At 38.0% G+C, this 14,555-nt stretch overlaps 1 protein-coding gene across 4 annotated transcripts in view; it reads right to left on the reverse strand.

Annotated features, from left to right (window-relative positions):
• Nucleotides 1-633: 633 nt before the first annotated feature.
• ANKRD12 (ankyrin repeat domain 12) overlaps nt 634-14,555 on the reverse strand; it is a 70,585-nt gene continuing 56,663 nt past the window's right edge. For 3 of the 4 annotated variants that reach the window (XM_075706372.1, XM_075706371.1, XM_075706373.1), the window contains 4 exons: nt 7,486-7,584; nt 5,716-5,859; nt 2,756-2,851; nt 634-2,436 (listed from right to left, as the gene is read on the reverse strand). In XM_075706372.1, the coding sequence (XP_075562487.1) occupies nt 2,251-2,436; nt 2,756-2,851; nt 5,716-5,859; nt 7,486-7,584 (525 nt within the window). In that variant the 3' untranslated portion in view covers nt 634-2,250. Of the gene's footprint in view, nt 2,437-2,755; nt 2,852-3,742; nt 3,895-5,715; nt 5,860-7,485; nt 7,585-14,555 lie in introns of those variants that run through there. The other variant, XM_075706374.1, reaches the window with a different exon arrangement.

The raw sequence follows: 14,555 nt of genomic DNA on the forward strand, positions 1-14,555 counted from the left end.
TAAACACCCTTGAACCCCCACCTCCTCCCAGCCCTGCCAGAGCCGCGGGGCTGTTCCCGCCGCCGTGCGGGGCGCAGAACGGGCACCCCAACGCCGCCCTGCTCCCCGCTTCGCCTTGCGGCTCTTGCTCCGGCAGACCCCAACGCCCTTGCCCTCTCCGAGCGCGCACCGAGGTACCGCTGTGCGACGGCCTGACACGGCCAACGCTTCTGCAGCCCGGTTCATCGTTCCTGTCCTTTATGAAATACTCTTCCTCATTCACATCCCACACTTCAAAAAGTCTGTATTAGGTTCTCCCACTTCCAGATACGTATGTTACTTTTTATTACTCTAAGGATCTGATGGAAGTAAACTCAGAACCACTTGCTAGTTATTAACACCTTGCCGCTTTATCGATTTTTTTCCTTGTCTTTTAAAGCAAGTAATACAGATTTCTGGTTTGGTTTTTTTTTTAAATTTTACAGCTACTTTCAGCAAAACATTTTACTTTCAGAAGAATATCACATTTGCATTTTCCTCAGTACACCTTCAATTCCAGGTGATGTCAGGAAGATATTCCTACATAAAAGCAGGAACAACTTCTCATTCCACAGGTACCTAACAAAAGTGCAAAAAAAAGTTACAGGGCAGCAATGACATATTAATTGGTTTTACGGTGCTTGAGTCACTATTACTTTATTCTTGACTGGAACTAGAGGAGCAGCCTGCTGCCCATGCAGTCTCTTGTTCAATGCCCGTTTGCTCTCCGTCACAAGAAAGGCACCCTGGGCATTCATACAAGCAGGAGTCAGTACCCTGTAGCAGTTCACCTAGTAATTAGAAATCAGTTCAAACCAAGTGCTCTAAATCTCTTTGCCAGGTAACCAGGTCTCTTGCCTCAGCCCCATTTCTTTCTGAAGTAACTTCACAGACATCAGATCCCAAGCATTCTTGAATAATTTATGGACTAGAGGGTACAAATCTTTTTCCATGAATATCTGTAACCTCTTACTAATAAATAATTAACTGTCTACTCATTAACAGTACTAAGAATAAAAAAAAGCATTGAATTTCACAACAACAGGAATCTTTTTTAGTTTCATTGAGCCTCCCTACATATTTCAGGAATGCTAAGATTTGACCTAGCAAGTGTTACAATATTAAGAAATTCCAGCTAATAACATGACCAATAAAATTTATTAAACATTATATTTACAACTATTTACATATCCTTCCATAGATTAATATTAAAATAGACAATATACAATTTAAGAATTTTCATTCAAAGGCATTTTGTTGGAAAAAATAGGCTCTATTACGAGACCACCATATAAGAGCAAAAGTTTTTTTTTTGTTTTACACAAAAATATTTTCAGTATACTAAGTCATAGGTATGGCATTACAACAGCAGACATATGAAATATGATTTTGTAGATATTACAATTGTTTAGATATCAGTTATTGACATAAAGGAGTTAAGAGTTCTGTGAAGCATGCAATACAGTTCGGTTTCAATTCTTTTACAGTTATGGTGATGAAACAAGCAGCTAATTCAAACACATGCCATACAAAAAAAGAACTGCCAACCAGGAACGCACTACACTTAATAAAAACTACAACTTTGGTCCAATAAAACATTAGACAAAAACAGTTTTACATTTAAAATATCTATTTTATACAGGTTTGAACATTAATTACAAGACTATTTACATTTGCACAATATGTAGAAAATAAATTATTTAAAAATGAAGACAATATTACATCTTTTTCCAAAAAGAAAACTGTACAGTAATTTACAAAATATAATAAGATTAATAGACTATTTTCCTCCAAGTCTTACACTTTCTTCCACAGGCTTTTTCATCATTTTTCTGTGGGAGTTCAACTGTTACTGAAGTTTCATAATACAAAGCTTTATAGCAGATTTTAAGTATCATTTGTTTTCTGGTGGCTGTTTTAGTTATTAACAGCTTCCAGCGCTGTTAACTCACCATGTTTTGTCATCTTTTTCAGCAATAAGCTCTAAAGCTATAGGCAGCTTTAAAATACAGATAATGGCGTTTACTGGGAAACTGACTTTAAAATTAGCATCATCTTCTGTGTTTGAACAAGAGCTCGTGCCACACTTCTCTGAAGGAACACCTGAATTATTGAGAAAGGTAGTATTCCACGGAATTAAGTGCTCTGTCTTAAAAGAAAAATACCTTTGTGTATCACTGCACCTCAATTTTAGTTGTCCAAGGGAAAGGGTGCGCCAGAAGATGCTATTTGTCATATTGGCGTCAATTCAAAGTCATCATTAACATCAACAAGAGGGACGTAAAACTCCTGAATTTCATAAATGCTGATAGATTTGTACGTAGCAGGATCAAGTTCTTGTAGTTTAAGCTGCCACTCCAGTCTCTGTACCGCATTTAAAGCTGCTGCTTCATGCTGCTGCCTCATCAAAAGGCACGTCTATTTTAAAATCGAGAAAGAAGTTATTTCAATATTTGAAAAAATATTGCAACAAGTTTGAAAATAGAAAAAACATCTAGGAGCCTCTCTGGTGGTAGTATTTTCCCCACTATGTATTTAGAAATTTGCAAGATTATTCCATTAAGCTATATAGCAACAAAGATTAGGTTTTTATACTGCTAGACTCGCCTTTATGTTGTCCTTAAAACCTCTACAATAGCCTACAATATTGCATACAAATCTACTATTTATTCATCTCATCTTTGTAGTGACCTTAGAGTTTTTTTTTTTTTAAAAGTAGAAAGACAAAGAAGTGTACCTTTAATTTGTCAAACTTGTCATCAACGTCCTGTAACCACGACATAAACTGTCGTGCATTAAACCGATCCCTCACTGATGTTTTGCTGTCATCAGCCTGAAAAAAAAATAATTATTCAAACTAAGTTATTTGATGATTCAGTCTTAAACATGCTTTAAATCATAAAACCTACTCTGTGGGACCTTCATAAACAATGCTTCAGATGGAAAAATAAATGCTGAGTCAAAGTATCAAGGTACATATGAACATATATGTTGACCACCACTTTCACTGTGAGCCGGCTGTACGCTAAAATGGGTATTTTCAGATTCCCTCAAGCTATTTACTGGACTATTTTTGAAATTTAGAGTAGGAGGCTCAAAGATTTATGCCTTAAAGTCTTAATCAGTACAAGGCAGATCCTTCCACAAAATTTCTGCCTCTTTGTTCTCTTTAAAATTCAGGAAAAGCAAAAACATTAATAAAGGAAACTTAAGCAGCCTGACTTAACTGGCTACACAAGTATTCAAAAGCAATAACAAAAAAATATTTTTACCATAAAAATCCCCAAAAGGAGATTAAAAAAAGTGAGCAGACACGCTTACTGTCCTGCTCAATGAAATAATTTTTTTTTTTAAAAAAACCAAACTTATTTAATAAGAATCTGGAATGTCACATCTGCCCCTCATGAGAAACTAGATACTCTATAGATCGTCCTAAAGCCAGACTATGCCAATTTAAGATTTAAATAATAATCACTAAATAGAACAAGCTACTGTTACTTTTTTAGGGAAAAAAACAGACACTGTAAGAATCCGTACACCGTAGCAATGGGCAAGAACAGGGAAAAAACCTGCAAAGACTGAAATCTCTAGAAAACAACTGAGACTTCAGGTATCAAGAACAGCTGAACAGACTGGTTCTAGAAAGAGCCCTCAACAACACTGATCTTGTAACCCTGAACTGTAGGCGTTTAGGTGAGCTGTGACCAGCTAACAGTCTGTTCACCAGAAACTGGGCCTTCTTCCTCCCCCATCTTTGGTTTGGCCCATATGACTGCAAAGTACGGTTCTCAAGGTCTGCTCAACATGTGCAGCCGTAAAGGCAAACCTCCAAAGACTCAGAAATCCCATAAAAACAGTTCCGAGGTGGCCATTTTCCTGCAAAATAAACCAGATCTTTGCTTACAAATCTTTCCCAGCTACTTGCTCAAATACAAGAAAAATTTCATCAGAAATGTTTCTTCATTGTAGAAGAAAATTAAGAGTTGCTAGCGGTGTAACAGCGAAATGGCAGAATGCACTACAAGAGAATGATGCATCTACATTCTTCCCATGAAGCAAATTTAAATCAAAGCATCAAGCTGGTAGTTTAAAACATTGATTTCAATTATAATAAAAAGTGTATTTAATACTTTGTTGAACATTATGTGCAGTATTATCATTTTCTAAGAAAAATTACCACAGACTGAAACATAAAGCTGTTGAGGTAGTGAGGGGGAAGGAGAGGCATTTTACTGTTACTATTGTTATTACATAGATAGTCAAAAAAGCTGCAATACTTGGCAGGGGGAAATCGCAACAACTTCTCCCCCAATACAGATTCCTTTTGTTTCACAGAATGCAAATACAGAATCGGCTTATTTAAAATAAATTGTAAAACGTTAACTATAAAAGTGCTGTTACATGCGTAACTCGTATCTCAAATTTCTAAAAAACTCAGGGCCTCTAAATTGGGACAGAAAAAAGGCAAAGGACATCCTGAACTTCAGAACTAACAATGTTCTGTTAATGTTAACTGTTAACAGAAGAGGAAAACCTCACTTTTGCCCTATCAGTTAGATTTATGAGGAAAATGATGATTTAAAAATTTGTCGGTATAAAGCTTAAAATGGGAGAACAATACAGTCTCCATAAAACTGCTATCTCCTGCTGAATCACCTCATTGTGAATAGCTCTAGTTCTTTAAAGATGGTGAAAAAAAATGTAGTAACAGACTAAGGAAACACTGGAAGCTGTAATAATTCTATAAGGGGCTCCAGGACTAAAGTAGAATTCCACGTATGTCGGAAATGTAGGTGTTTCATTTTAAAATGCCCAACATCCAATGCATCAACACTTTTATTACGTCCGTAACATCAAACTTCTTTGCATTATGTGCTCCCCACAGTCACTGAAACAGGTTCTGAATGCTGTTTCCATTTTTGTTTGTTAGCAGACCTGCTCACAAAATACCGACACCATGAAATTATATTCTCTCAGAGATAACGGCTGCAGCAAACCTCTGAGTGGTAGTCCATAAAAGGTATGCAGATTATAAAGTCTACTGCTCATTTTAGGTTTTAATCAGGAAATAAATACCAACATTGAACATGTAAATAACATGGCGCATGTAAATAATATGGAGCTTGAGGTGATTTTGAAAAATATAATTTCATCTGGTAGCATTCAACATTTCACTGTTAGTCATCTGGTTTTTATGGAACAGTTCTAATGACTGCCTTATAGAGAGGAGAAAAGTAGTATGTGAATATCTCCACAAAACATTTCCAAATTTCATGAACCAATCTCATCACTTCACACACTACTGCATTCTGATTCTCTGGACTAGTGACAAAAATGATCTTATAGTCTGGTAATTTTTTTTTGTTGTTGCTTAAGCTATATTTGTAAGCTTCCAAAGCATGTTCTGACTGAAATTTGATTTCATAAAAACCAGCATAGTTATGTTCTCCTTAATTTCTGGAGGTGAAAGAAAACCAGACATGGTACAAAACAGAAAACCAGCATACATATACTCATTATCCTCTTGTATACTCAAATGAGAGGCCTAATCAAAGTAACAATCTATAATGTGCAAAACCTTAATTCCAGACAAATCAATGACAATTTCAGTATGGGAACAGAATTCTCTCCAAACACACCTTTTGAGTCAGGCTAGAGAGACAATTTTGTCTGAAATTCTGAAATACATCTCTTTACCTGAGCATCCAGAGGCACATTATAAACCTCGGCATCCAGCAGAACAGTGCAGGCACTGAACGGTAGTGTTTGATTAGCTAGAGTTCTTGCTGCTCGATAATGAACACGTAGAACTTCTTGTTCGTTAGAAACAATGAGCTTCTCCTAATTCAATAAGATATCAACATATAAATATACATTTTGTAAATTCAGCATTTCAGTTTGATTCATAAAAATGTCCATTAATTTGAACATTTATTTTCAGGGGCATACACTTTGGAACAGTGTGAGAAATGGGCTGGTAGAGGGAGGACCAGTTGTTCATCTAATCAAATCCAAAAGTTCAATTTAATGATGCAAAGAGTGTTCCCTGAATGTCAGAACTAAAACACCTTCTCCCTCCCACCACTGTTGGCTGAATGGCATGCCCAAATTTTCCTATTAGTGCTACTGAGGCAAGTTCTAGTTAATGAAGAAGATGAAAGATATGAGGAGCATAGGGTCAGGATATAGGTTTGTGAGTCTCAGCCATATTAAGACTTTTGTCACATGCTCATCATGCCAGGCACAATGGCCAAGCAAACTGAAGCAGAAATGTAATTTGCAGGGTAACTGAAATAATTTTTAATTTTTTTTTTGTTAAACAACATGCAGAACTTCATAAATCCATAGCTGGACGAAGTTTCTTTCCTGAACTGAGACAAGAAAATATAGTTCACTTGGCCGAACCTGACTTACAGTTGTATAAAGTGGATTTGATTTGAAGAACAGTCTGTTTGAGCAAAGTAAGTAAAAATATGCACAATTTTATAAGACATGAAAGAATGCATGTGTGTGTTTACTGCTCTGCAACATAATGGCTCCAATTTTTATCAAAGAAGGTGGATTATAAAAAGCTTGGAAAACAGAAAAAGCAGCACCTTTCCTTTGGTTACAACTAACTTCTTTTCAGCCAGAACTTGAGCTATGTTTACAATCTTTGTGCTTGTTATTTTATACCTAGCTTTACACTGAAATACTGAATTCAAGTAAAACCCCTCCTCTCAGCTGGTTTGTTAAGCCACATTGAAATCAACTTAATTGAAAAACTACCACATGGGGTTTTAATGAACCAGCTGCTTGTATAACTGTGTGGAAACCCTGAAGATACATTCTAAGTAAGAAAGGGGTCCTGCCTGCGTCCACAAGCAATCTGGCTCACAATACTGACAAGACATCCAAATCTAGGCTGCCAAGGAAAAAGGTTTGGGCAACCTAAAAATAAAGAATACTCTTAAACCAGGAATATTTTCTCAATTTCCATGTTCAAATTCAGTGAAGCCTACAGATGTAGTTCTAACAATTTTAAGCAGTTTTTGCAAACAGAATATTGCAAATAATGTTTTAGTCTTAGAGCCACATGTGTCTTCTACCAATACAGAATTTACTTTTGCTTCAATTTTTTTAACTCAGTCAATTTGGTTCTGAAGTCTACAACCATTATTAGCTTTCATAAGTAGAGTCTGCAGCTTTCTTCCCACTCCTCACTGCCCCTGGGAAAATGTGGGCCACATCTTAGAGCAATTAACAGGAAAAAGCTGCTATCTTACTGACTTAAGTATTCTGCTAACAGCTGTCCAAAATTTTTTCTTTTTTCGTATTTACAAGTTTCTCCAATTCATAAATTTGGATAGAACGCAGATTACTTTTAAAGCATTGTTAAATTGAGCAACATATAGTCTATCCATTGAAAAAGAAAAAACCCTGAAGCTTGAAGTTGGGAAATAAAGAAGTAAATTACTTCAGTCTTACCCTTTCAATACTGTGCTGTAAACGTAGTTTCATCCTTACAACCTCCTGTTGTTTAAATAGTTCCTTAAGTGGGTCCGACAGTGAGGGAGGTGGTGTAATCTGTGGAGAAAGTTTTATAAATAGTATAGTGAGTATGTATTTAACATATGTTTAACATTGCCTGTATGATTTGAGTATTTATTTAAAATAAACATAAGCAAGGTATTTTTTTAGGGAAAATACAAGACTTGTACATTCCATTAATTATGTGACTTCAATCCATTTGCAATAAAAGGTTTTAAGGATTCTTTACCATAAAGTTAATAAACCTGACTGAAATGGCATTTCAAACTGTATAGTGCTTTTTACCAGTCACTGTCAGCATGCTATAGGTGTTCTTTATAAAGGCTATACATTAGAAGATAGTAAATACACAACTTGCTTTCAATTTTAAAGACTCTTTAAAACACAACTGTTAATTTTCAGAAGTTAAAAACTGTCTAGCCAAATACAAGAGCAAAGTAAGAAAAAGAAAAATATTGCTAAAAAAAAAAGGTGACTTGATATATCCATACAGTGTCACTGGCATTTAATATGGCACAAAATATAACCAACCATATTCCTAATCTTACAATCATGCAGAACACAGGCAAGCACAAAAAGTAGACTAGAGCCCGAGGCAGTGGCTTGGAAAAGTGTTTCCTCCTGTCAGTTACTCAAATAAGTTTTTTTAAAAGCTTAGGGAAAAAAAAAAACAAAACCCAAAAAACCAAACCAAAAAAACCTTGAGTGAGCTATCAACACTGTTATTGATTGTCTACCCTCTAAACATTTTGCATTTTTAGTCAATTATAGTAAACAACTGGTATTACTGTCCTGACTGAGCTGTATGACAAACACTGAAAAGGCACCTGGAGCCCTCATGGCAATTGCAGAAATCAAATGTTTCTTGAGAAGTAACTAATAAACATCTTGGGAGTTTCAGGGCTCCACCCAAAGTTTACTTTTCTCTATGCAAGTTCTGTCTGACAGTTCAGCATGTTTTTTAACAACTGCTAGATGTAAAAGCATTGATACTGCTTTGGAAAGACTCATCAAAACTAAATGAAATACTGCTTACTACCACTGACACTCAGAAACCACAGCTGAAATACCTACCTACAGGTATTATACTCTACCTTGTACCTAACACAAACACATAGACACAAATAATTTTATTCAGTAATATGCAACTGTCAAGAAATAATAAATCTGTTATGAAAATATGGACATACTGCATTACTAGTACCAATTGTGCACCTATATGCTCCAGTAACAAAGTGGTTTATCTACCAGAAATTATTCAGTTATTGTTATCTTGGAAAATTATTTCAGGACAATTTTTTCCCCAGCTGGAAGTTAGCCAATGTCTTTGGGATTAAAGAACACACTGAATAACTAATTGCGGCTCATTCATTATTATTTGGTATGAAATGACATTCAACTCCTTCACATTTCAAACTACTAAACAAGACACACTTCACTTCTCTCAATGAAAACGGGTTGGCTCCCAAATCAGCGAGTCACGTTTATGGCACATGCCATTTTGTATAAATCAACGGTATTAAAACCAAATACACACAACAAAAAAACCCAAACCACAAACACCTACCAGAATAACCTGTCTCGATCATAATGGATTTCAGCATGTTTAAGTTCAGCCCGAGATATACTGCAGTCTAGTTTTGCCTGGAAACTTTGCGTTCAGGGCACAGCGCAGCAGTACAGTCACAGTCGTTCAATAAAATAAGACAAGATGCTCGTAGTAACACCAAGCTTTTATTTAATTAATTTTACTAAACCCAAAAGGACCTCTCAAAAATCTCAGTGCTGCTGTTAATAAAGAAGCACACGGCATAAAAAGCAAGATAAACAGTCTGTCTATAATATTCTATGCGTTTACGCAGCTAAGTTATCCAGAAATAAAGATTTCCGAGCTGGTGAGCAACCGTATCACCTGAACAATTTCAAATGTTACGATGAAACGTTAGTGCTTTAAATGCAGAGGCGGTTTCATTTTGCAACAGAAATAAGAATCAACCCCATAGGAAAGAACTGGCAAGGCCTTAGCTCTCTCGGCAGCCAACTCGTGTGGCCTTTCACTCGCGCCGATGAGAGGCCTCTGCCCCTGCGAGCCTGCTTTCACCGACAGCCTTTCCCAGGCCCCAGAACCGTTTAACCGATCGCTGCTCGCGCGCGCCTTCCCGCCCCGCCCCGCCCCGGCAGCGCCGCTGACGCCGGCGGGAGAGCGGCCTCCCGGGCAGCAGGGGGCGCCCTGGCGCTGCGGCGGGAAGGCGGGCTCGGCCCCCGCCCGCCGGCGGGAGAGGGGCCGCCCCCGGGGGCACTGAGGGCGGCCTTCCCGCCGCGGCGGGACCCCCGGGACCCCCAGGGCCCCGCCCCGCCAGCGCTACGCCCCAGCAGCGCGACAGGCTGACAGGCTGCCTCAGCGGCAGCTACGGCTTTTGATGATCCCAGAGATCACTGCTGCCTCTGCTGCGTAAATTTGTTAACATTTCGCTCCGGCCAGCCCGGTACCGTCTCCCGAAACATAAAGCTGAATACAGGACTGCGCTTGTTTACATGAATTTACGAAATTGTGATTTACCACCCCCCCACCCCCCTTCTTAGAAACATGGGAGGAAAGAGCCTCACATCCTTACAGTCTGAACAGGATTAGAGTCGTCTCACACCACCTGCTGGAAATCACAGAATCATAGAATCATTTAGGTTGGAAAAGACCTTTAAGATCATCCAGTCCGACCATTAGCCTACACTACCAAGTCCACACTAAACCAATTAAGGGTAGAGTAGCAACCCCACACCTCCTGGCTTGGTGGCTGGATCATTTATAATGAAAGTAAAAACTAGGAATCATTAAGGTTGGAAAGGAGCTCTAAGATCATCAGTCCAACCATCACCCCAACACCACCATGCCCACTAAACCATGTCCCCAAGTGCCACATCTACCCATTTTTTGAATGCTTCCAGGGATGGTGAATCCACCACCTCTCTGGGCAGCCTGTTCCAATGCTTGACTACTCTTTCCGTGAAGAAATTTTTCCTAATATCTAATCTAAACCTCCCCTGGCACAGCTTGAGGCCATTTCCTCTCGTCCTATCGCTAACTACCTGGGAGAAGAGACCAACACCCAGCTTGTGAACCAGTACTGCATTTGGACAAAGGAAGTAAACTTTCTTGTCTCAAAGGAAACTGAAGTTAAAGGTTTCAAGGCAGGAACAGCCAGAGGAGCCTCTTGGATTTTCTATTCAAAGAGATGGTTAGTAAAAAAGCATATAGGGAAAATACAAACATCTATGTTGGACTTGAAAGAACTGAGAGTGAAACCAAATGCCGCAAGGAAAAGGTGACCTCAGTTTCTTGGATAACCAAAATAAAGTTTTCAAACGAGTTTCTTAAGGGCCCAGACTCCGTACAGAAAAGAGGGAAACTAACGAGCCCTGCCAGCCTGAGAAACTACCCAGAAAAGCTAGACAGAACTCGGCCTTCCACCCCTTGGCTCCGCTTCACTAGAAGGCCGCCATCGCAACAGTTTGTTTGGTAATAGCTAAGGTTCAAGACATACCCTCACCATCTCCAACACATGAAAATCAATTAAGAAAGTTTCTTCCATGCCTTGCATCCTTCATAACAACTGCAACAAGAATACCAGCTCTTCACTCTATAAACCTTCAGTTTGTGCCCATTACAAAAAAGAGCAACACTTAAGCTCAGATTCACACATACACACACCTCTTCAGCAATTATTTTCACACAGCCCTATCTACCTATCTCCCCTCACCCATGCCACCCAAATCGACTGGCCTGCTCTATATTGCTATAATATTTCATGTATTTAGGAAGCAAGTTTCTGGTAGCAGCACTAAAATAAGCTTTTAGCACTTAAGTTTCTACAGCAATGCTAGAGAGACAGGACAGAATCCTGTTTACTAGAAACATGTCTGCTAGATAGTCATCGCAAGCTGGAAATGAATCATCTTTCTATCTCTTCTCAGGAGACACTACAGATAAAGATGACTGAACCCCGCAGAACATACTGATGTAACAATCTGAAAGGCAACATACCTAAGTAACAAATTTACTCTGTTAGAAGATTCAGATTTATTTCCTTCTGTTTTGAACTGACCTGATGTCTCCTATCTTATGTTTTGTATTTGCATTGATGAGAGGGAAGCCACAATTCATACATGACTATCCTTACAGCCTTAGGTGATACGGGTCATAAATTACAGTATATAAACAAGGCTGTGGAAAGCAAACTTAAGCACACCATCTCCTGGTTCCCACCTTCAGGATGTTTGAAGTTCATCAGATAAACTACAGTGCATCATTAAAATTCCAATGCAGAGAACACAAACTATTCTGAGTGCCAGTGTCAGAGCTAAATATATTGTCTTCACGTAGCCCTTCACACAGTGATATCTAAAATACAGGAATAATTTAAGAAAAAGTATCTACTTTCACATAGCCTATGTAAATTAACGAGGCAAAAATCAGGTTAACAGAGAATCATTAAAGAACCACCTAAGGAAAAATTTTAAAAAAACAATCCCAACAGAGAGGTCATTTTACAGCTGCATATTAGATTACGCATTATATGCCTAACAACATGTACATGCTATTAATATTCCACAGTTGCAGACAGACTAGGCATAGGCCTTATTTTTACGTTGTTAGGCAATGTGTGCAATATATAAACAAACATTCATTTCTGAGCATGAAATGATCTCTGGTTTAGCAATACTCCTTTTGATGGTATTTGTAATGGGAACTATTATGAATGTGACTTCCAACGGTGACAAACTAAAATTATTGAATTGTATACACAAGCAAGCTCTGCAAAGAAGTTAAATCTGAACTACCAGTAATTTTTTAAATGGTACCTTTTTTCCTGGAAAGAAACATGAGAAATTTTATCAAAATTGGTATTTACACAAATGACAGTAATTAAAAAAAGCACTTAGCTGCACTGTAGATGATTTTTTCAGACAAACAAAACTAAAATGCTTGAAATATCTCTCTTTAGATTACAACTCATGCTGCTTTCTTACACTTTTACTCCTAATGGAAATAAACACCAATTTCCTAATAATTTATTTTAGCTTCTCAGCATTTTTATTCTTTCCCTTTTGCTCCTACCAGCATGGAATAAAAAGCTTCACCTGTTTCTTTCTACAACTGTAGAAGATTAACAGTACCATGAAAGCACATAGAAAACAAGTAACAGTTTAAAACATCAGTATCACCAGACCATGTATGTGTAGGGAAGCAACTCGGAAATCTAAATGAGATAAAAATCAATAACTGTAATCCTTCAAGCACATATTCACATTTTTTAGAGGGTTTTTTTCCTAACAAGTAATTAAAGCCATGAGAATGGGGAGTACACATTCATCTCTGATATTTACTTAATATAAGTTACCCAAGAATTTGCACTACCCAATTACCTATATTTATTCTCATGAACTGCAGAGTCCCTATTATACGCAGCAAGAGAGACAGGAAGGAAGTATGAGGCAACGCTTTAATACCAAGTCAATAATCCTCCCTTTCTTATGGTGCCTACACACATTGCCATTTATGACAGGAAATGAATTCTATTGCCCAGGTAGAAGATGGGTTAGGGAAAAATATATGCTGTACTTCACTTTCCACTTATCCCAAATAAAGCACTGAAGTGTGATGCCAAATCAGTAAGTTGCAGCTTAGAAACAGTATGTACTTGACTAGCAGCTGCTATAAAAAAAAAAAAAAATCTCTGCTTCTGGTGATAAAGATGTATTATAGAAGCTGCAACAGCTACTGAGAAAAATTTCTAGACTGGGGAAGGCTGACAGCCTGGTACATTGTAGCCAAGCTTACTATACATCCTAGTTCAGTTAGAGACCAAATAGAATGGTCATCTTATCCACATCTTTTCTCAGACCGTAATTGATTAACTAATCTCAAAGAACTGTGGCCACCATCAAACAAGAGAAAACTTACTTAACATTAGAGGATACACGTATTAATTCTCTTGGGCAGACATAGGGGGCATAGTGGAAAAATGAGAGGAAACAGCTTATACAGGGGTTATGACTACCTCTGGAATGAAGTAAACACAAATTTTAAAATTTACTTTTATATATTAAATTTGTGTTCGCTGCTTAATCAAAAGAATCTTCAAACTGTACTGGAAAGAGCTAAGGCAGCGTCTCAAGTAGGGGCAAGTTATCTTAAATGAGTCAACGTAATAACTAGTCCATTCAGAAATAGGGAGGCTGAAGGCTGGATGCTTGGCTTGTGCATATGAAACTTCATACACACAAACAATTCAGTTTAGTAGGCATTTTTGCCATTCAAGGATTAAGATATTCTCCCCATTCCTCCTAAACTCAGACTTTTCCTTAACTTGACACATCTTAAGTAATGGGCATACAATCAAATACTACCACATTCTGATATTATCAAGCTATGTATGTCAGCCAAACAACTGCTTTAGGAAATCAAATACGTGGTCTCAGCCTATTACGTGTGTTAACTTAAACCATTCAAACAGGTTTAAGGTAGTATGTTTTGCCTCAGAACTAGAGCAATTTAAGTGGATCAGGCAATAGGTGGAAAAATATAAAACCTCCTTCTACTCCCAGGAGTAACAGTACTTCAAGGTGGCTAGCAGAAAGCCCTCAATGCACAATGTTTTGGGTCTCCCCCACGTAGAACACAATAAGCACAAAATCAGGTGTGCTGAGGAGCAAAGAAAGGAAGTACAATTCAGGTGCTACTGTGTTTATGCTGACATCAGAACAGAGACCAGCAGCGACCATGTTATTGTGAGACACCTGGAGGGGCACCTCTACAGCAAATAGTAACGTTAACTGCACTTGAGCCAATTATGTTCTGCATTGCACAAGCCTCCTTCACAGCCTTCATCAGGAATATGCCCATGTCACAACTATGGAGAGCTTAGAACTAAACAAGTGTCCCTGAACTATGGCTGTTCTTCAGTGAAAAGGAAAAGAACTTCACATTATTAAATAAAATCCAGAACACT

Source organism: Pelecanus crispus, chromosome 2 (assembly GCF_030463565.1).
Source record: "Pelecanus crispus isolate bPelCri1 chromosome 2, bPelCri1.pri, whole genome shotgun sequence".
NCBI classification, from domain to species: Eukaryota; Metazoa; Chordata; class Aves; order Pelecaniformes; family Pelecanidae; genus Pelecanus; species Pelecanus crispus.